The sequence below is a fragment of the Paracoccidioides lutzii genome (genome assembly GCF_000150705.2).
Source record: "Paracoccidioides lutzii Pb01 unplaced genomic scaffold supercont2.5, whole genome shotgun sequence".
Classification (NCBI taxonomy): domain Eukaryota; kingdom Fungi; phylum Ascomycota; class Eurotiomycetes; order Onygenales; family Ajellomycetaceae; genus Paracoccidioides; species Paracoccidioides lutzii.
This window is the reverse complement of record NW_015440951.1, coordinates 857,812-878,615: the sequence shown is the minus strand read 5'-3', so window position 1 is coordinate 878,615 and position 20,804 is coordinate 857,812. Positions and strand designations below refer to the sequence as shown.

Genomic DNA, 20,804 nt, shown 5'->3' with positions numbered 1-20,804 from the left:
CCTCAGTCTCCACCGTTCAATAAAAACGAAAAAGTTCAAGGGAAGCATATCCGGTATAAAACATATCCTTCGAATAGTTCCCTCGCATATCCACTAATCATATTATTGAGGGTTCATATAAACAAAGGAAAGTGAGTGGAATTTTCAGTATAGAATTGTCTTGCACCTTTTCTTTCCTCGCTCGTTTTCTCTCCCTCGGTTGGCAGGATGTTAACACGGCCCAAATGAAGGACTCAAAGAGGCAGGTTGACTATCTTCCTCAATTCCACTCTTTCTTTACCTTCACTTGCACATAATTTTTCTTTCATTTTACCTTCATTTGCCTGGATGTCAGTGTAACGGGTATGTCATGATCACGACGAAGCCATTTGCATTTTTTAGTTACCATTCTCATGGTTCTTGTTTATCTTTTGCATTTCTGTTTGGTGGTTCACATGCAATTGTGAGCTTGGTCTATTTGGCTGTAAGGGGGAACTGGAGAGGAGTTTGCTTGTGCTTTCATTTCTTTCTTCTCCTCTCTCAAACGTAAATTGGCCAAGCAAAAAGATATATATAAATGTAAAACCTATGCATATATATGTAGATAGATGTTTCCATATTTACTTACTTTGTTTCCGTCCATGAGCCATTGTTCGGTTCGAGGGAATTAAGTCATATTACTGTAAGTTCGGAAGTTCCATTTTATATGCCCCATTTTATATTGGAACAGTCGGAAGGACTCCGCCACACCCAAGATATCTGGAATGCATCTGAACCAAAAAGGGCCTACGATATCACCGTCCAACATCTTTGGATTTAGGTTCTCAGAAGTCAGACTGCTGTCATGCGCTCTTCCCAGACGTGTCACTCTTGCTGTAACGCTGAATTTGCGCTTGAGTTGCCTTTCGATTTCAGATTTGTTCTACCTGCAAAATATGGGGGACATAAGAACTTGATGCCGTGCCAAAATTGCTCTGGCGGGCGTTTCCCCTCCTGGCAGGGAATCTAGAAATTAACAGCCTTCGTTAACTACCTCTCCCAAGGGTGACTTTCAAGTACTTCCCAGTGAAAGCACTTCCCAGTGAAAGCAATAAGAATAAAGTGCAGGTAGTGCTAGAAGATTTGCAGAGCTTTACCGATCTATGGTTATAAGTTCTCTGAACGAGCTTGGCCTCGAGTGAAGATCCATGGATCCCCATCTCGAGGACGGAGTGTAGGCAGGATCCGCTTGTTATTTTCCATGGACGAACTTTCTACGGAAACTAGCCGAGCAATCCATGCACTTCCCCGTTCATAGACACGCTTCTAGCGGCGCATCTTTATTATCTACCCTCGCGTACTCTGCCGGACATTGAAGAGCAATCTTTGTTTGTGTAAGCGGTAAGAGCTTATTCCTCTAACTATTCAATCTGTTATCTCAGGCTCAAAAGCCCCCTAACTAACAATAATTTCTCACCTAGTGCTGTGATGATGAGAGTAAATGAGAGTCTTTATATGTGTGTTTTTCACTTAGACGGAGTATCAAGAGCTGCCTAGCAAGCATCCACATATTTTTTCCAGCCAGCACAGAAGGTGTTACGAAATCAGCCGATCAGGGAGGCGGACAAGGCAGGGAAAGGGTGGTTTGGCTGGGGCTATACTTTGTTATTCGTTACTCCGAACTTGGATTCGGCCGGCTAGCTATATATATTGCTGTTGGATGGTGTAAAAATGAGGGAAAATGAGAAAATGAGAACGGAGAATTTGATTCCATTTCCATACTCTCACTCTCCTTCTCCCCTCTTCTGCATAGGTTAAATACTTGTTGTTCTACGCAATTTTCGCAGAGAAACCAGGGGATGTACCAAGTATAAAAGGGTATATTGTAAAATGACGTTAGAAAAGGGCGAGGTGAAAAGACAACAATGTAAGGCAGTGTTGCAGGTCATATGCCGAAGCGAGGAGAGGTAAGACGCTCTTGTCATCTCTTTTGGTATGATGTAGTAGATGGTATCACTAACGCACCTTTGTTAGATGAAAGTGTTTTCCATAAAGATGACACAGTTTATAGTGGCAGAATAAGAAGACAAACGAACTGAGAGGGCAGTATGGAGAAAAAAGAAGTTAAAGAATAGAAAATGACATACCAAAAAGTAATCCGCTGCCGGTTTTTTTGCCGGCATACCCCTTGTATTATGCGCCGCCGCATCAAATACCCTATATCTCCTCCCGGGCCCCAAAATCCTTCTCTGTTGCTGTTGGTGTCTTAAATCAGTTATAACACCAGAGCTCCGTCCGTAGTCGCCATTACTCCTCGGAATTGTGCCTCCATGACTCATATCTTCACCAAGTTCCAACATTGCCGCCACATTGCCACACCTGTAACAATAATTCGGCGCAGACCAGACAGTTACAATGCCACCGTCGAACATCTCCTTGAACCCTTCCATAACAAGCTGATGGGCACGTGCGATGAGTGAGATGTCATTTTTGTGGCTGAAGTTTTTAACGATGTCAGAGCCAAAGAGAAAGCCTGCACCCCGCGGGGATAGACCCCAACCTTCAATTTCTTCCGGATCGGACCAGAGAAGGTCGCACATGGGACCCTCGTGTGGCACCTCTTGTTTTCGGTCGATGAGACGGATCCTGTCAATGCTGTCTACCAGTGGGGACAACCCGCCGTGGACGCAGAAGACGGCGCCGGTGCTACTCCCAATACTACCCATGCTATCTGAAGTGGCGCTGGTGCCCGCGGGACCGGTTCTCATTGGAGTAGCCACAGGTGCTGAGGAAGATGTGTATATAGACGGCGATATGTCCCTTATTACATGTGAGCCATCGTGTGAGCCTCCATCGCTACCATCCCTTCGTCTATATGTCGAATACGTAACCTCGCCTTTTGCATTTAGTACTTCAGACTCGATCTCTTCATCTCCTGTACCCATGGTGGACTGGGTGGAGTCATTCACCACCGGGACCGACGATTCCAATTCTGAACTGGCACCCAATATCAACGCGCCCAAGGCCAAATAATCAAACACCTCACAACAATAACGCCAAACATTTGCACTACCATATTTCCGGACACATTCATCGTAAAAGCCATACACAGTCGTGATTTGCCTCGATTCATGGTTGCCGCGGATCAGTGTGATGCGATCGGGATATCGGACTTTGAGGCATAGGAGGAGAAGGAATGTTTCGAGTGAGTAGAAGCCGCGATCTACAAAGTCGCCCATGAACAGGTAATTCGTATCTGGGACGTCGCCACCAACGCGAAATAGTTCCATCAGGTCATGGAATTGACCGTGAATGTCGCCGCAGATGGTCACCGGTGCGTTAACGGATACAACATTTCCTTCTTCGATGAGGAGCTCGCGCGCTTTGTAGCAGAGTTCTCGTACTTGATGTTCCGGAATGGGGCGACATTCACGGAGTTGGGCAATAGCCCTGGATAAAGGGAGGGATGGCGGGTTAGTTAAAAGTTTCGATATATGAGCAACGTCAAGTTGAGGGACATCAAACTTACTTGTCTAAATCGCTCATGGTGAATTTTCCCTTGTGGAGAGCGACGCCTAGTCAGTCGTCTGTTCGTATCCTGCCCGACTGGTTGAGGTTTAAGGAAGAAGGTAACTCGAGGCGGGATCAAGTCGCGTGATCGCTCCAGTATCGGAAAGACGAAGTCTCTCAGCACAACAGCCTAGGATCGACGTGCGCACGGCCACAGGCGGAGGCGAGGCTGGTCTATGTCTGCAAGGGAACGAAACTCATCTTCCTTAGAAAAGACTATCTCAGGAGATGACCATGGACACTCTCACTGGGGGTTGCGGTGGGTTGTTTCGCCAGAGTTGGTTTGGGAACTGGGGAGCTTCCAAGGTTTGCGAGGGCGGTTAGGCTTATATAAGACGGGCAAGCGTTAGTTAACTAGTTAGTTAACGTAGCTAGTTTTAACTAAACTAGTTTAACTGTTAATAGTTAGTTAGTAGTTAATAGTTAACTAGCCGCAAGATAAGATTAGATTGATCTGATCTGTGCGCCTGTGATTGGTCTGCGAACTTTATCTCCTCGAGGTCAGTATCAGGCACCGTTACGGGATATTTTTTTTAACTCCCCAGGTCCCTATCAAAACCCCATTTTTCAATGGGAAGTCTCATATATGCTTTGTCCGATGAGAACCACTTAAAATGGGCATTGTAGCCAAGGATGGTTTGGATGTTAGAATTAGAACTATTTTTCTCAGCTAGGAAGAGTTGAAGCCAAGTAACTGAGTAAATGCTTCGCTGGAGATTTCAAAAATATATACATGGATAAGAAGAATTCTTTCCCGTACAATGCAACAGTCAAGTTATCAATGCTTTAATTTGAAATGCCAGAAGAGGACCCCAAACAAGAGCAAATGCAATGTCTATCAATCATGTGTGCTTTGTCTACCATTGCTAACCCGGAAACACAAGTGTCTATGATCTGATTGGAAGGCTAATGGCAAAGATAACCCTCCAAAAAGGATAAAGCAGAAACTCTGAGCAAACACATGAGAGGAGTTCTGAGTTTTAAGCCTTATGAAGGGTGTGTTCTGGAGGATTGCGGGGCATCAACACGGACTGGCTTGGGTTTCGGGACAATCTGCCATCTTGGTCGGGGAACTGGATGGGCCCTTTTCAGCCTAGATTGCTGAGCTTTTCCCGAGTGTTTTGTACTCTGTAAGATTTATTATATATATGCCAAGAGGAATTGGCTCTCCTTTAAGTGTATATCGGGCTTACGGAAGATTCCTGTAGAGGATTCAAACCCAACCGGAGCTGGTTAGATCACATGAGGGAGGTGTTAGCACGTGATCTCCTGTAGTCGTTAGCATGAACCAGAGTAGTAAACGTTATGGAAGGGCTCGGTTAATCCGTGCAGGATTATAGTTAAACCAACTATTAATTGTCGCGATTCGATTGGCTTTTGGGTATTACATAACCTTGTTCTATCAGAACTCGCCAAATTCTCTCCAGAAACATATCAAGCCGAAAGACAAGGTACGAATCTTATTTCTAGCCATTGAACAACATGTGGCTCTTGAACTACCTCGTTTAGACAGCTGAATGGACAAAGAGGCGTGTTAACCCTAAGCCCCTGCGAGCACCGGGTCCCAACGGCAGCTGCTGACATCCCAATTGCACAACTGGGAGGGGATTATCACGACAAGAACGAAGGCATCAACAAAAGCCAGACCATACCACGTCCTATGACGAGACATTCCTGACCGCAACTGCGAGGAGGAAGTAACCCATTGGCAAACCATTCCACAATGCCTCCTTATCTTCATCCGAGATCGCGGTCAACAATCTCCCTCTTTACTCTGACCCTCATGTCCTCCTTCGTCATTGTGGGCATACCCCATGTCTTCCCCTGCCCTGCACCACGACACGCCTTCTCGGATTCCGAAATGATCATGTCCCCCGATGGGCAACAGAAGATGATACGGAAACGAAGAAGGAAACCCGTCGATCCTCAACAGTTGACCGAGAGTGAGGGAACTACAACTCTACCACCTCCCACAACCATGGCGGGGAATTCACTGCAAAACTCATTGGATAAAGAGATTGTGAAGTTCCGTCAAATGGAGGAGGAGGCGAAAAATTTGGCGAATGTTAAGAGAGAATGTCCTGTGCCGAAACCGGGGGTTATGGTCGGGCAGCTGTTAGGTTTTAAGAAGCGGGATGACGGGAGGGGGAGGGATGGCATCCCGGGGGCTGATATTCCGGGTCAGGAAGGGGAGTCATGATTTCATCCAGGAGTCGGAGATATTTTGGGTCAGAGTTACACCATCTCGGTCCCATATGCGAATGAATACTTAAAATATGTACAGACATGGTTTGCTTGGACCTCTTTCCTCCGACTTGCATATTGCTTTTATATGCCATGAGTGTTTGTGATCATGGACTTGCATGACGTTTCTTTTGCTGTAAATATACAAATTAACAATTATGGATGAATATTATAGAGCAAGGGTTCAAATATGCTTCTTCTATATACCTTTTCTTGATCCTGATAGCTACGGAAGACCGATTCCTGCTACCCCCGTTAACCCATACAAAATGGAACAGCATGGAAACATTTCTTTGAGTGCACTCATTTGAAACTTCGATCATGCCCTTCAGGTTTATTCTTTTTGTCTCGACTCTTTCACAGTTAATGTTATCGTTCGGTCCTCGCCTCATCCTAACTACATGTTAATTGCCTGGCTGACCACAAACAGTCTTAAAACAAGCTCAAGACACCAAGCTTCCAATTTAAGCATTACATTTCACTCCTTTCGAATTGAACAATAGATCAGGAAGAGGATGCACAAACAGAGCTCCTTCAGGAACACTCTTTACGGCGTAGTTACAACCACAATACTCGCAGAAAAACCAGGCCAATCGCATTTACAAATGAAAAATGAGCTAAAGTTGTTTGAGACATCGATTCTCCGCGCCCATTGGCGAGACTCCTTGCTAACTATTCGCAGCATCGTATTTTGGATTTCGAACCAATGGGGCTGAGCAGGTCAAACGCAATATTTACCTTCCAATAATTTGCAGAGTAAGGACAAACATCCAGGCTTTCGACGTGTAGGACGACTTGGCGATGACGAGGCCTTACAAGGCTCATGGCATGGCGACAATTTCAGCGCTGAATTAGGTAGTTAAGAATGACGAATCTACTGGCCATCCCTGGCACTTGAGATGACAGGGTCCTGATTTCAAATACGAGACGGACTATCGTGGAGAATTTAAAAAAGGTGCGTGAAGAATTTTAGCTCCGTCAGCTCCGGAATTGATATGGCTAATGCCTGAGCTGCGAATAGAGAGAACAACAAACGTCAAGTAAACCATTCGGATTCCATCAAGATTTTGTCGGGTGCAGGGTTAATTTGGTGCCATACGACAAGCCCTGTTCTCCTGTGGATTTGTACTAATATAAATAAGCAAGAGAAATCCTCGACACAGAGAAGTCGAGCAAAATTTTCATGAGTTCCTCAGGGATAATTTTTGCTACTAACTACCAATTGACCTGGCTAGTTGGTCGATCCGTTCATATTTTAAACGAATTGAACTACTTAGGAGGTTCGTGGTTTTGACCTCACCAAGCACTGTTCAACTATTCCATGGTTGAATAGAGCTTCAGTATGTGATTGAAGCCAGTAACTACGGCATGTCTACATGCACAGTTGAAGCCTTTTTTTTATGAATTTCTTTCAGAAAAGACTATAAACCATTACAGCCTTGGAAAAGAGCATCTGACGGAGCCTGGATTTCTACCCTTCCCTCACTCTTCCCCCTCCCCTGAACTAGTTTGCTATTGCTCGAAAATGCATCAAATCTCTCGGAAATCGGTGGCAGCGCCAATTCCTTCAACTGTCCCTTTCGTGGAACAGAAACAAGATCCATCATTGTGTCGGCAATATTCAAGGTTGGCACTGAGAATCTTCTTAGTTGCAGTCTTATTACTGACACGATCGCCCTCCCAGCGAAAACAGCATCCTCCCGCATTCCCCTCCGAAAGTCGAGCTCTTCCCGACTCTAGAAGTCCCGACAGTTGGACCGGAAATATCTTCAGGTTTTCCGTATAACCAACGACTTTTCGAGTTACACATCGCTCCAGATGAATGGACGCGGTTTAGTAATGATGTAGCTCATGCCGCCAGGCTCACAACATTAGAAAAATATGCCGTTTGGTCAGTTGGTCTCAGCATTGGGATAGTCGCCTCTGGCGCCCTGGCTGTACTGGGAGCTGTCCCTGGATACTATGCTGGAAAGGGCATGAAGAACAGCCGTGTGGCGAAGAAGGTGAGACGGAGCCAAAAAGGGAAAGGTGAGCTTGAAACGACATTAAGTACCTGGAATGAAAATGTATTTCGAGACAAGGGTTTCAGGGTATGGCTGCGTTTGCCTAAGCAAGATCAGGAAAAGTTGCAGAACAAAATGGAGGGGGGAACCCCCAAAAGACAGAGTAAAGACGGAGACGACAACGATGACAGGAACGAGACCGCCTCTGCATGCTCCACTCAGCACAGCCTTCAAAGTGGCCATCCGCTTAGTCGTCAACCAGACTCCAAGCCGGGATTCAAAGTCGAGCCAAAGGAATCGGTGGCCGCAAGACGGAGGCGGGAGAAACAGGAGACGAAAAGGTTGGAGAAACATTATACCCTGATGGTGGAGGATATTAGAAAACCAATAGGCCAAGAAGAAATACTCGAGTTTGGTATGATAGAGATCGAAGACACTTGCAGTGCTATTACAGCTTCTTCTGTGGTATCTTCTCCTCAAGATCCTCCGGAGTACGAGTCTATTCAAGACAACTGTAGCTCAATGTCAGAACAGGGAGGGGAATGCCTTCCTTCTGGTGCTGCGCTTCGTTACCGCGGGATCCATGAGCTTGAAGCTTGAGGGGTGATTTCCAAGGTTGTTGGTTCGCTGGGCGATAAATACATGCGACTGGCGATGATTGATATCGTGGCGATTTCAATAATTAGTCGGGGAAACAGGTGATATCTGTTGTGAAACATGGATTTAATTCTTTTTCTTTTTTTTTTTTTTTTTTTTTTTTTTTTTTTTTTTTGCCCTGTTTTGCTTTCTCTTTTTCATTTCTCCCCATCAGAAGTCCTTTGCACATATTTCCAAATAGCAAGAATCCAAAAGACCATATCCCGTCATTGAACTCTTGAGTCTTGATTCCGTATCGAGTATCAATTCTTTTCCCGATAGTTGTATGTGCAACATACTTGGCAAGATACTTAAGCAAAAAAAAACTTTCCATCATGAAAATCCACTGGGTGACATGAGATGAAGAAGATGTTGATTTAAAGGTACGCAGCTCTGAAAACCAGTTACTGACCTATGAGGCTATTATCGTTGTAATAGAGTTTTATCTAGGCAGGTCTATTAATAATCTTGCGATTACCTTGGCTGCAGTGTAACTACAGCTTGAAGAACGTTTAAATGAAAAACAAAAGATTCGGGATACCAAACCATAGTTTGGTTGATTTGATGGTTGGGAGCGGCTGCCCCTGGAACCGTCCAGCTCAGATTCGTCAGGGTTGAGCTTAAATATTTAAATTCGGCCTCTGACTTGGAACACACCGAACAATGATAGCAACCTTCCCAACCATAGCAAGATGAACATCTATGAGCGCGCCATCAACGTCGCTACGAACCCAAAACATTCAAAATGGATTTCGTCATTGCTTCTGATTGCAGACATATTCCTCTGCGCACTCATTGTTTGGAAAGTTCCATGTACGAACCAACCTGAGAACACAACTGTATAATTACACAACTAACCATTGAAACGGAGACAGACACAGAAATCGATTGGACAACATACATGCAGCAAGTGTCCCTTTTCCTGTCTGGTGAGCGCGACTATGCCCTCATTAAAGGCTCTACGGGACCGCTCGTTTACCCCGCTGGGCACGTTTACGTCTACTCCGCCCTCTACTACCTTTGCGACGGCGGTCGGGATATATTCTTTGCCCAGGCCCTCTTTTCGATCTTATACCTGGCAACATTAGTGATTGTGATGTGGAGTTATCGCTTCGTGAAGGCACCGCCGTATCTATTTCCGCTGCTTGTGTTGTCTAAACGACTTCACAGCGTGTTCCTCCTTCGGCTCTTCAATGATGGGGTTGCGACATTTTTTTTGTGGGCTGGCATCTTTGCCTTACAAAGGAGGCGGTGGTCTGCGGGCGTCATATTGTGGTCTATGGGGGTTGGAGTTAAAATGACGTTGTTGCTTGTGGCGCCGGCTGTTGCGGTGATTGCTGTGCTGGGTGTTGGCATCCTTAGGGCTGCTGGCCTGGGGGCGACTGCGTTATGGCTACAGGTGCGTTTCCTCAATCTACAATTGGGAGATAGGAAGGCTATGGCAGATTCAGCGTATATGTGACTTGTGACGTTGGAAGGAGGTACAGTTAAATCCGCATTTTATGGCTGACAATCTACATCTAGGTGCTCTTTGCTCTCCCTTTCCTCAAAGAAAATCCCAGTAGCTATATTTCAAGATCATTTGAATTCACACGTCAATTTTTATTTAGATGGACGGTAAATTGGCGATTCGTGGGAGAAAAAGTCTTCACCTCCAATGCCTTTGCGGTTGCATTGTTGGCTGTACATGCATCGTTACTCGGATTATTTTTAATCTTTTGTTGGATCCGTCCATTGACCACCAGCCCAGAACAGCTTATCAAAAATATCGTCCGTGGGAGACAGCTGCCAATTCAAATCGTCAACTCCTTCATCATGACGACCATGTTGAGCTCCCTTGCAATAGGCCTGCTCTGTGCTCGCAGTTTGCATTATCAATTTTTTGCGTATCTTTCATGGGCGACGCCTTACCTTCTTTGGAAATCCGGATTTCACCCAGTGATTACCTATTTGGTTTGGGCCGCGCAGGAGTGGGCCTGGAACGTCTATCCAAGTACAACTGCAAGCTCGATCACTGTCGTTTCGGGTCTTTCAATCCAGGTTTTTGGGGTATTTTGGAATGGTTACCGAATGCGTTTCTCAAACAAGGAACATAAGGAATAAATGGTGGTTCTAGTTTTTGCTGGAGTTTTTGGGTAGTTTAAGTGGGCTATCTGTTAATTGTCGATTGTGGTTAAGAACACTTTTTAACTGGGGAATTTCTAGCGGAAGAGATTGCGACATAATTTTGATAGGAATCTGTGCACTCGATCTAGTTTTTATAAAAGGGAAATCGGCCCGTGGCTCCAGAGTCGGACCAGTGTTTGCACGGAATGCTGCCGGTCCTGATCAAGATTCATCTTCATCATCAGATGGCGGTAATTTACCCACAGTCGAGTCTTCATCGTCCTCTTCCCCTCCCGTTGAAGATTTTGCAAATTCTTTGGGCCTGTACAAGACGGTCAGCGGCAGCACAACAAGTGGTATATGAACAGGTCAAACAAACCAGTACGGGGCTTTTCGCCATGCCTTTTCATCTCTGACGATATTGATGATTTCTCCGGACAATTTGTTCTCCCTTCCCTCCAGTGCAGCCATGTCTACAAGCACATAAGAGCCCCGTTTGATCCAGATGGTGGAACGGAATTTAGCAGGCAGCTGTACCAGTATGGCTTCCTTCGAGGGCAGCTCTACAGAGTAGATATTGTTTCCTGTGGCCCGGATAACTTTAACAATTTTTTGTTTTTCCGATAACGAATCTGGTGCAGTTAACGTCTCTTCTACTGTTGCCAGCAGTTTTCTCCGTGGCAGGCCCATCGTGAAATGCTTTAGGAGAAAAGGAAATTCTTAGGCCTCAAGAAAATATTGCGTGATATTTGCACCGATCTGGAGGCTTCAGTGGTATGGAGAATAATGGAAGTTTCATAGTTGTCAGGATACATTTAGTTGTGTGGTCACGTGGACTAAATATCGGGACGCCAAGACTTCAGGGTCCAGGCGTCGAAACAGTCCGTCATCAATTCCGCAGATCTGCTGCGATCGAGGAGGTAAACCATTACAGACGGCATTTTTTGTTGAACAACTTTGCACCGCAAGTGTTATATGAAGCCGCTGTATTTGTCCGTTTGCTTTTCCACTACAATTTCCCAGAGTTGGGTGGAAGGAAATTTTCTCTTTCCCACTTAGTATTCTTTTTTGTCTTTTGGGGGACATGTGGCTCTTGCAAACAGGTAGATGAGCGTTGATAAAAATGACTCCGCCAGGGCCCTGCTGATTGCGAATAATGAGGAGCCTAATGATCCATCTGTCCAGAAAAGCGACCTGAGGCTAAATTCACGAGGACAACGAAGGGGGAAAAAAGTTTCTTCTTAGATGACTAACTACGAGTTATAAAAAGGGTTTTATGCAGAGACTCTATTTCTCGGGCGAACCTCAGTTCTCCCGCAGATAGACCGTTTAGATAAAGTTCTGCGGTAACAGCCCCCCGAGGATGGCCCCTTTTTTTAGAAATATTTGAAACATGATTTCAATGTCAAGTACGGAACGTATTATTACTTCTCATTGGTTTTATTTGTTCTTGTTAGACCTGGATATGTCTTTGCCAGAAGTGGATGGGAATTGTTTGAGGGAGCATATATATGACTACCCATGTAGAACTTTTGATAATTAGTGACCTCGAGACGAGGGGGAAATGGCGAGAGATACGCAGTTGTGTTGGCGTAAGAATGGGCTGGATATAACAGTCATTGTATTTTTGCGGCACCTTACGAGTGGCTTGAAAAAATCAGGATGAAATCAACAAAATGGAAGAATGTGCACAATAGTTGTATTTTAATCTCTTTTCAGCGTTGAATATACGTCTGATCTTCAATCGGAATATTTCAAGAGGTATGTGTAGTATGGGGGATTCTTAGTATGTAAACCTGTGCTTTGATCTGGGATGATCATACCAAAAAAAAAAAACCTTTCATTGTACTTAGAGATTATATAAGTTAATGACTGAAAATGTTCACATTATAACCGTGGGAGACATGCGCTGTTAATGATTTTATTGTCTTGTCCATACATATGTGCATAGTGTTGTTGTTTGACTGAAGTTGCCTGCGCAGAAGAACTTTCTCTCCCCCACTGCGGCTCTTTTCCCCTCTCTCATCAGTCACAAGCTAGACACCATCATAATCATACACGCATCCTCCTCTCCTTCACTCCACACTCACCCTCACTTATCCAGGCACACGAGCACGCGTCAAAAATCATCGAGTATTCAACTCCCCCTGTCTATCATATCCTATGCTCAACTGGGACCTGCTACGACTTGGTGCAGTTCGTGGTTGGAACCTTTCATTTTACCCTTCGGACCGGACCCTCGCAGCACTGCTCATTACTGTAAGGATCTGCAGCCCAACGCCATCACCACCGCAGCGTCTTACTCGCTCCCCTGGACCCTTGTAACTTTCGTGATCCATATAGCTTCCTCTCGCTGTTTTCACTCGTTAAAAGCCTATCAAGAAAGTGAATCCTGCCACTCTCTTTGTTTTGGCCCTTCCCCTCATCCCCGCCGAAACCAAGCCCCGAAAAGGAATCCGATACAATTCCTCCAACTTGTCTTCAACCTAAAATCATCCATTGTTCCTACGACCCCCGTATCTTAAGCAAGCAGAAATTAACCCCGTAATCATGGACGGGGACGATGAGCTTATGGCCACGGTCTACCGCAAGATCGAGCGGGAAAAGGCCCTTATCAATGCTGCAACCAATATGCGGCAGTCGACAGATAATCCCGCCGTGCAGCAACGAGTCGATGCAAACATCCGCGACAGCCGTAAGAATATCGTCTATCTAGAGGAGAAGATGCGGGAACTTCAGCTTCGCAAAATGGGTCGTGATGATGGCCAGTCACCTTCCGAACAGCCTGGTTCTCCAACGAGCCCCCGAGGCGGTCCCCGTGGGTACATCGGTGGACCCCCACTTCCACCAAAGGATGATACTGGTCGCTATATTCCAAATGATAGAGTTGACTATGGGAGCGTTGGTCCGGGCGGGTATAACTTGGGCGGAACTGGAGCCATGTCTTCCCGTGTGCCATATGGTGACCCCAGACCTGATGATACTGTGCCAAAAGCACGACCAAATTTTAGCAAATTAGGCAAGTTAATGAACCATCCCATTGGAAACTAGCTACGGATCAAAACTGAATTTATTTGTTCATTTTTCGTCCTGACAGTTATATTTTCTGGGATACAGATTTGATTAAATACGATACCCCATATCTTGGCCCCAAGATCCAACTTATGTTATCGCAATTAGAGTTCAAGCTAAGTGTTGAGAAACAGTACAAAGATGGAATTGAGAAGATGGTACGATTATACCAAGACGAGGGAGATCGAAAGAGCAGGGCGGACGCAGAGGGACGACGGATTGAGAGCATTCAGAAAATCAGGCTTCTGAAGCAGGCCCTGAAACGATACGAGGATCTCCACATTGATATTGCGTCCTCTACTGATCATCCTGACGGTTTGTTTTCTCCAGAATATGTTTTAATTTGCTTTCCTATTTCTATGATTAGCTGACATGATCTACAGATGAGAGTTTGAATTCACCAAATATTAGAAAACCGCTCACTGGTCATTTAACAATGCGCATCCACGCGGTGAAAGATGTCGATCATGCTGCAAGCTCTCGATTTTCACGCGGCCCCGAAACATTCGTTATTATGAAAGTGGAAGATGCCATAAAGGCAAAAACTAGAGCAACCCGCACTGATAGATGGACGGAAGAGACTTTTAGCGTGGATATTGACAAGGCGAACGAGATAGAGCTAACTGTTTATGACAAATCTGGAGATCGACCAACTCCGATTGGAATGCTTTGGATTCGGATATCTGACATCTCGGAAGAGATGCGCCGGAAAAAGATCGAGTCAGAATTTAATGCTTCTGGTTGGGTTTCCGCTGATAAAATGGAACATGGTGGTAGCGGCGCTATCAGACCAGATGGTCACTTCCATAGCACAAATTCACAGACGTTTTCTGTTGGACCAAAAGGAGGAGAACCCAATACTCAGATGAATCCCAATGCAACAGTTATGATTGACTCGTGGTTTGCACTGGAGCCTGTCGGTAGAATACACCTTACAATGAGCTTTGGTAAGTTGCAATAAACGCCCTTTTGAAAAACTTTTGCTAATAAATCTATAGCAAAGCAATTGAAAGATCGACGGCCATTTGATATCGGTCTCAATCGGCAAGGTGCTGTTCGTCAGAAGAAGGAAGAGGTACACGAGAAGCAGGGACATAAGTTCATCACACAGCAGTTCTACAACATTATGCGCTGTGCTCTCTGTGGAGATTTCTTGAAGTATGCCGCCGGTATGCAGTGTTCAGACTGCAAGTACACATGTCACAAGAAATGTTACCCGAAAGTCGTCACCAAATGTATCAGTAAAGCGAATTACGAAACGGATCCAGATGAAGAAAAAATCAACCACCGTATTCCCCACCGCTTCGAGGGTTATTCGAATATCTCTGCCAGCTGGTGTTGCCACTGTGGCTATCTGTTACCATTTGGCCGCAAGAATGCCAAAAAGTGCTCAGGTAAGTCGATTCTGCTTCTTTATTAATGTATAGGTACTGACATTTTCACTAGAATGTAATCTTACATGCCACGCACAGTGTGCGCATCTTGTACCTGACTTCTGCGGCATGTCAATGGAAGTTGCGAACCAAATTTTGGAGACCCTCATTAGGACCAAGAATCATAATAAATCCGCCTCAGCAGGAGGGACCGGAATGAGTTCCCGCTCGTTACGTCCTGGTAGTCGCCCGCAACAAGGAAGTGAAGGTGGCCAGAAGCCACAGGATACTGCATATGGACAACCACCAAAACCGGTTTCTGCGGATGCGGTCAGCGCAGCCCATAGCTCATATTCTCCTCAGACCCCTGTTGGACAGCCCAGACAGGGTCAACCTCACACCTCTACTTCGAACGCGGCAGCAGCAGCAGCCGCTGCTGTAGCAGGAATGCGTCCATCTTCACAACAGGGCTCATCACCTTACGACAGAGCGCCGGATTATACCAGTGGAAGATTAGGGGAGCGTCATGGAATGGATCCTCGTAACGATGTTGATGCTGGCCGACAAACCCACCAGCAGCCGCTGCAACATGCCCATTACGACCCTAGCGCCTATGCAAGTGTAAGCACGTACGGCCAGCAGCCACAACTACCGCCGTTACAGATTTCACAACAATCTACTCCCTATGGCCTAGCTCAACACACACCAATATCTAACCAGAACTCTATGGCAGGGCTTCCAATGAAGGAATCCCACTCAGGACCAGTTGTTACTCAGCAGACACAACCTCAGCAACCGAAGCCGAAGGTTGGCCTGGATCACTTCAACTTCCTTGCTGTTCTTGGAAAGGGAAACTTTGGCAAGGTTATGCTTGCTGAGACGAAGGCTTCCAAGAAGTTGTATGCCATCAAGGTTTTGAAGAAGGAATTTATCATTGAACATGATGAAGTGGAGAGCACTAAGTCAGAAAAACGGGTGTTTTTGATTGCTAACAAAGAACGACATCCTTTCTTGCTCAATCTCCATGCCTGCTTCCAGACAGAGACCCGTGTGTACTTCGTTATGGAGTATATTTCTGGTGGTGATCTCATGCTTCATATCCAACGTGGCCAATTTGGCTTGAAGCGGGCACAGTAAGTTGATCTCACCTTTTCCCATACTAAAGCTTATAGATCAGTGCTGATAAAACATTTATAGGTTCTATGCCGCTGAAGTCTGCTTGGCTCTGAAATATTTCCATGAGAACGGTGTGATCTATCGTGATCTGAAACTAGATAATATTCTCCTGGCGCTTGATGGTCACATCAAGATTGCAGATTACGGCTTGTGTAAAGAGGAAATGTGGTACGGTTGTACTACTAGTACATTCTGTGGTACCCCTGAATTTATGGCTCCAGAAGTACGTCTCGCCATTTTACACTTTCCATGGATAGGAAGGATACGCTAACACAGACTTTACAGATCCTTTTGGATAAAAAATATGGCCGCGCAGTTGACTGGTGGGCATTTGGGGTTCTCATATACCAGATGCTTCTCCAACAATCCCCGTTCCGTGGTGAAGACGAGGACGAAATCTACGATGCTATTTTGGCAGATGAGCCACTATATCCCATTCACATGCCGCGCGACTCAGTGTCAATTTTGCAAAAGCTATTGACTCGGGAACCGGAGATGAGACTTGGATCAGGCCCAACCGACGCTCAGGAGATCATGTCTCATGCTTTCTTCCGGAATGTCAACTGGGATGATATATACCATAAGCGCGTACCGCCGCCATTCTGCCCGACCATCTCTAGTCCTACGGACACGAATAACTTCGACCAAGAATTTACGAGCGTAACACCGGTGTTAACACCTGTGCAATCCGGTAAGTCGACAAGAGTCTCACTCGTCGAACTTTGAAATATGGATATTGAGATAAATATACTAATAATTGTCCCTTTCGTTATATACAGTCCTCTCACAAGCTATGCAGGAGGAATTCCGCGGTTTTTCATATTTCGCTGATTTCGTATAATTGCCAAACCAATGAAATCATTTTTGCCCGTTATGGTGTCTTTTTGAGTGAGTGTGGAGGGTTTTGGAGTTTCCTAGTTTATTTTCTTTTTTCTCTATCTTTTATATTTTCTTACTCTTCCTTTAGTTGAAACGAGTGTGACGGCACCGCTCCCTTCTATCATGTTCCCGGCCAAGATCTAATGCCGTTATTCAGATGATAATGGATGAGCTCTTCTTCTCTTTCTTTCTTGCGCTTTCCTATTCTTTTCTTTTCTTCTTTTTCTTTCCTCTGTTTTCTTTATTTTATTTATTTACTTATTTATTTTTCCATTTCCTTGAACGATAACTATTTTTTCTGAATGAAACAAAAGCATCCATACCTGCATACTCTCAACTGAGTTAGTAACGGTGTATAGGAGCGGAGAGGATGGATGCAGATAATATTTTTGTTGCTTGAAGAGTTATGTTGCTGAATCCTAGGAGGGATCCCCTTTAAAAAAAAAAAAAAAAAAAAAAAAAAAAAGAAAAGAAAAGAAAAAAAAAGAAAGTTAAAAGAGAGAGAGAGAGAGAGAGAGAGCTAGTGGTGGGAACTTGTGTCAGAGAAGTTATGATGATCGTGGGCTCTCTTCTAATGTTGTTTATCTTTGTCTTTTGTTCATTCTTGCTTTAATGTTTCCCCTCTCTATATCAACACGTGAAATTCTTTCCATCTCACCTCTTCTTTGATAATTACACTATTTCCTCTCCCTCATGTCTTTTCTTTCCTTTCATTTTCTCTATTCCCTCTTGTTTACTAAAAGAAAAAGTTGGCTGGGCCTTTTCATGCCAGCGCAATACCAGGGAACTAGGTGCTGGTGCGCCAGTTTCACACATTCAATCATAATTCACCAAACAATGACAATGTGTTATTGCCAAGTGAAGGGTCGGTCAGGGAGATTGAATGGTGGTATCTTGCGGATGGAGAAGGCTGGAAGAAAGAAAGAAACAGAGTGTTCTTTTTATGTGCTATCTTTTCAACTTATGCGGTTGTTATTTTTGCTATGCAGTTGTTGGATATACCCCTCCTTGCTTTCAGTTAATAACTAATATGATTTAGTCTTATTAATAACTCTCCATTTGCTCCAGAAAACGCCCTGAATAACCCCGAGAAGTATCCATGGAGATGTTCTTCAGTTAAATTAATCCCCGACCTGTTTTCTAGACCCGATTAGGTTAGTTGCTGAACTACTGCGGTTTACCTTCCCGCATTCACGTGCCCCGCAGGGGATAACGGCCACCGCAAAGTCCTCTCCACAGCAATTTACTATACAGAGTACCTCAGAGAGGTAGGTATGTAAGCAATGATATAGGTTAATAGTCCACTTCCACTCCATCATCACTCCCCATCTTCACTCTCCCAGCTCAATCCCTTGCAGTTCCTTTATCAACAACGCAACGGAGCAAACAACCAGTCCCCTCTCACAATGAACGTGTCCCTCGACCTTCCAGCTCTTGCCCGATACTCTCTTTTGGACAAAGCACTTCTTCAACCTAAGTTCTCTCCTTTGTGAACTAGTTCTATGGGCTTCGAACTGTTCCTTTATTCTACTGCGATATCCAACTAGTTCTTCCATTGTTTCTCTTTATTTCTTTAGTTTTCTTCCGAATACCTTAACTACCGTTTGCGAACTCCAATCGCGTGGGGAAGATGGAGTACCTCAAGACTCTGTGCAAGACGGTGTCTTCGTTCTGGACCCCTCGAAGATCCGCTCCCGAAGGACAACAGACAAATCTTCCAGCTTCAACTACTGCTACTGCTACCACCACCACCACTCCTGATATAACTACTCCCACTCCTGCAACTAGTGCATCACAGGTATATACACCATCTATCGAAGGGGTGTTGGGACATCGATCTATGAGCCCCACATCCAAAACGCAGGATTGGCTTTCTAGCCAACAATTAGGCCAGTTTGTTGAAGGAGATTTCGAGAGGGTTAGATATGTTAAAGGAATGAGGAGGAAACGTATTTTGACTTCTTCAAGGAACCCAAGAACTATGGTTACCACCACTGAAAAATATAGACGCTTAATGCAGCTTCAAACCCTTGCTAGTGGGTCAGGGTTGAGGAGAAAATTGAGCTTCGATAGTCATTATCCGCGGGCGGAAACTCAAGTTACCGATGATGGCGGTGATAACCTTGATGGTGATACCATTGTAGTGGATGAAGATACTCCGGCTAAGCGACAGAGGCTTATGGATAACATAGCGTTTTGGGGTACGCCAACGTCTGCCATTCAGGTAAATAAGGAGAAGACTGTGGTTGAGGCTGATACGCTTGTTAAACAAGAAGAGGAATTAGGATTGGATGCGGATGTAGAAACTGAAGTCGAAGATTCGAGAAAAACCGATGCAGCTCCCGATCTCAATGAAAATCTGGAGACGGATGCGCACATGGGTTCAGACGCATCAGAGTCTGATGATGATATGGGTTTTGTCTCTCCCCATCGAGTTAAGGCAGGCCGTGGTTCGAAGACCTCTTCTGCCGCAGACGATGTTTACCGTCCCTCGCCAGAAATCGTTGACAAGAATCTGGCCAAGGACACCGTCCGCGCTGACCACGAAAGCGACCTCAGTGAAGAGGAAATTATGGGGAAGCAGTACGCCGTTAAGAAAAATGACCGTAAGGAGGTGACTTTTGATTTCGACATGGAGAAGGCGAGACGCTGGGCGGATGCTGTCAAGCTCCCTAATGGTCACTGGGGTGAAGCTGAGCAGGACCTTTACTTTCGTCTTGCAATGCGGGGATTCGAGCCGCTCGTGCCTAGCAGCTGGCAGCTGGATTTCAGCACCCTTCCTGAGTCTCTGTTTTCTTACCCTGGGGACAATGCACCCTTTATCCAATCAGATAAGGAGCTGGAATTCCGTGGTATGTATATCAATTTCATTTTTCATGCTTTGGCCCATGTCCTTTTGTCCAATTACTAGATGTTAACTGTGTACCAGCCATCAAAGCTCTCAGCGACCTTTTTAATCTTGGAAATCAAGTGAGGGATCGCCAATTTGTCCTCCTTGATCCGGAGCCAGTGATGCGTCGTAGCATTGATAAGTATATCAAATGGGCCTTGCAGGATTCCAATTTCTCCAATCACCCCAACGCGATACCTGTTCATGCCGTGCATACTTGTAAACCATCCGAGACCACTCGCTCTGCCGTACAGGCCCTGAATAGCCGTCTCGTTGCGTTAGCGAATCGTTACCGTGAAGCCTGGAAATCAACAATCAACACCGAAACCAGTTTCAACAAGAACAATAACGACAGCGAGGACGATGCATGCACCTATCAAGGTGGTACTCACTTGTTTCCCGTTATCACTGGATTTCTGATCTGCGGGCCCATCGTTGCCGTTCTTACCTTGGACTCAAACCCCGAAGCGCATCCGGCTCTGGATTCGAACACCACTGCGAAATTCATCTCTCAGTTTGATTTTGGTGAGTCGGGCCAGGATGTATGGAATGCATTAGCTGTCGCTATTGCAGTTGTCCGTATGCGGAAGACGATGGCTCAGTTGGAGACGGACTGGAAGGAGAAGTCGATGTGGATGGTTGGCGACCTTGCTGAGGATACGGATCCAGATTTCTAGAAGTTCGTTAGGTATGGGGCATTCGGTTCCGGCAATGGCTGGGCGATGGGCAGTGTCTCACTGGGTGGTCACTGCGGCAGCACCTGATGATGTCCTAGGTATTTGAAATTCATCGTTCCGCTGATGGTGATTGAGAGAATTTTCCAGACTTCGACGCTCTGCTTTCGGCCGTCTTTTCTATTTTCACCTTTTCCTTTTGTCTTACGGATGGTTTGTTATG

At 45.3% G+C, this 20,804-nt stretch overlaps 7 protein-coding genes across 7 annotated transcripts; 5 read left to right on the top strand and 2 right to left on the bottom strand.

Annotated features, from left to right (window-relative positions):
- Nucleotides 1-1,974: 1,974 nt before the first annotated feature.
- PAAG_02446 (serine/threonine-protein phosphatase PP-X isozyme 1) lies at nt 1,975-3,504 on the bottom strand (the record flags this gene model as incomplete). The annotated part of the gene is made up of 3 exons (XM_015844644.1): nt 1,975-1,983; nt 2,106-3,408; nt 3,488-3,504. The coding sequence occupies 3 exons, from the start codon at nt 3,502-3,504 to the stop codon at nt 1,975-1,977; spliced, it is 1,329 nt and encodes a 442-aa protein (XP_015701692.1).
- A 1,747-nt stretch (nt 3,505-5,251) lies between these two features.
- On the top strand, nt 5,252-5,728 carry PAAG_02445 (hypothetical protein; the record flags this gene model as incomplete). Its single annotated transcript, XM_002795693.2, has 1 exon — nt 5,252-5,728. One exon carries the CDS (start codon nt 5,252-5,254, stop codon nt 5,726-5,728), a length of 477 nt encoding a protein of 158 aa, XP_002795739.1.
- Nucleotides 5,729-7,297: 1,569 nt separating this feature from the next.
- Nucleotides 7,298-8,375, top strand: PAAG_02444 (hypothetical protein; the record flags this gene model as incomplete). The annotated part of the gene is made up of 2 exons (XM_002795692.1): nt 7,298-7,398; nt 7,457-8,375. 2 exons carry the CDS (start codon nt 7,298-7,300, stop codon nt 8,373-8,375), a joined length of 1,020 nt encoding a protein of 339 aa, XP_002795738.1.
- A 728-nt stretch (nt 8,376-9,103) lies between these two features.
- Nucleotides 9,104-10,514, top strand: PAAG_02443 (mannosyltransferase; the record flags this gene model as incomplete). Its single annotated transcript, XM_015844643.1, has 3 exons — nt 9,104-9,224; nt 9,287-9,810; nt 9,936-10,514. The coding sequence occupies 3 exons, from the start codon at nt 9,104-9,106 to the stop codon at nt 10,512-10,514; spliced, it is 1,224 nt and encodes a 407-aa protein (XP_015701691.1).
- Nucleotides 10,515-10,739: 225 nt separating this feature from the next.
- On the bottom strand, nt 10,740-11,207 carry PAAG_02442 (hypothetical protein; the record flags this gene model as incomplete). The annotated part of the gene is made up of 2 exons (XM_002795690.1): nt 10,740-10,839; nt 10,897-11,207. 2 exons carry the CDS (start codon nt 11,205-11,207, stop codon nt 10,740-10,742), a joined length of 411 nt encoding a protein of 136 aa, XP_002795736.1.
- Nucleotides 11,208-13,067: 1,860 nt separating this feature from the next.
- PAAG_02441 (protein kinase C) lies at nt 13,068-16,979 on the top strand (the record flags this gene model as incomplete). Its single annotated transcript, XM_015844642.1, has 8 exons — nt 13,068-13,540; nt 13,615-13,904; nt 13,973-14,536; nt 14,588-14,983; nt 15,036-16,095; nt 16,160-16,361; nt 16,424-16,829; nt 16,918-16,979. The coding sequence occupies 8 exons, from the start codon at nt 13,068-13,070 to the stop codon at nt 16,977-16,979; spliced, it is 3,453 nt and encodes a 1,150-aa protein (XP_015701690.1).
- Nucleotides 16,980-18,647: 1,668 nt separating this feature from the next.
- Nucleotides 18,648-20,584, top strand: PAAG_02439 (hypothetical protein; the record flags this gene model as incomplete). The annotated part of the gene is made up of 2 exons (XM_002795687.2): nt 18,648-19,869; nt 19,947-20,584. 2 exons carry the CDS (start codon nt 18,648-18,650, stop codon nt 20,582-20,584), a joined length of 1,860 nt encoding a protein of 619 aa, XP_002795733.1.
- Nucleotides 20,585-20,804: the final 220 nt, after the last annotated feature.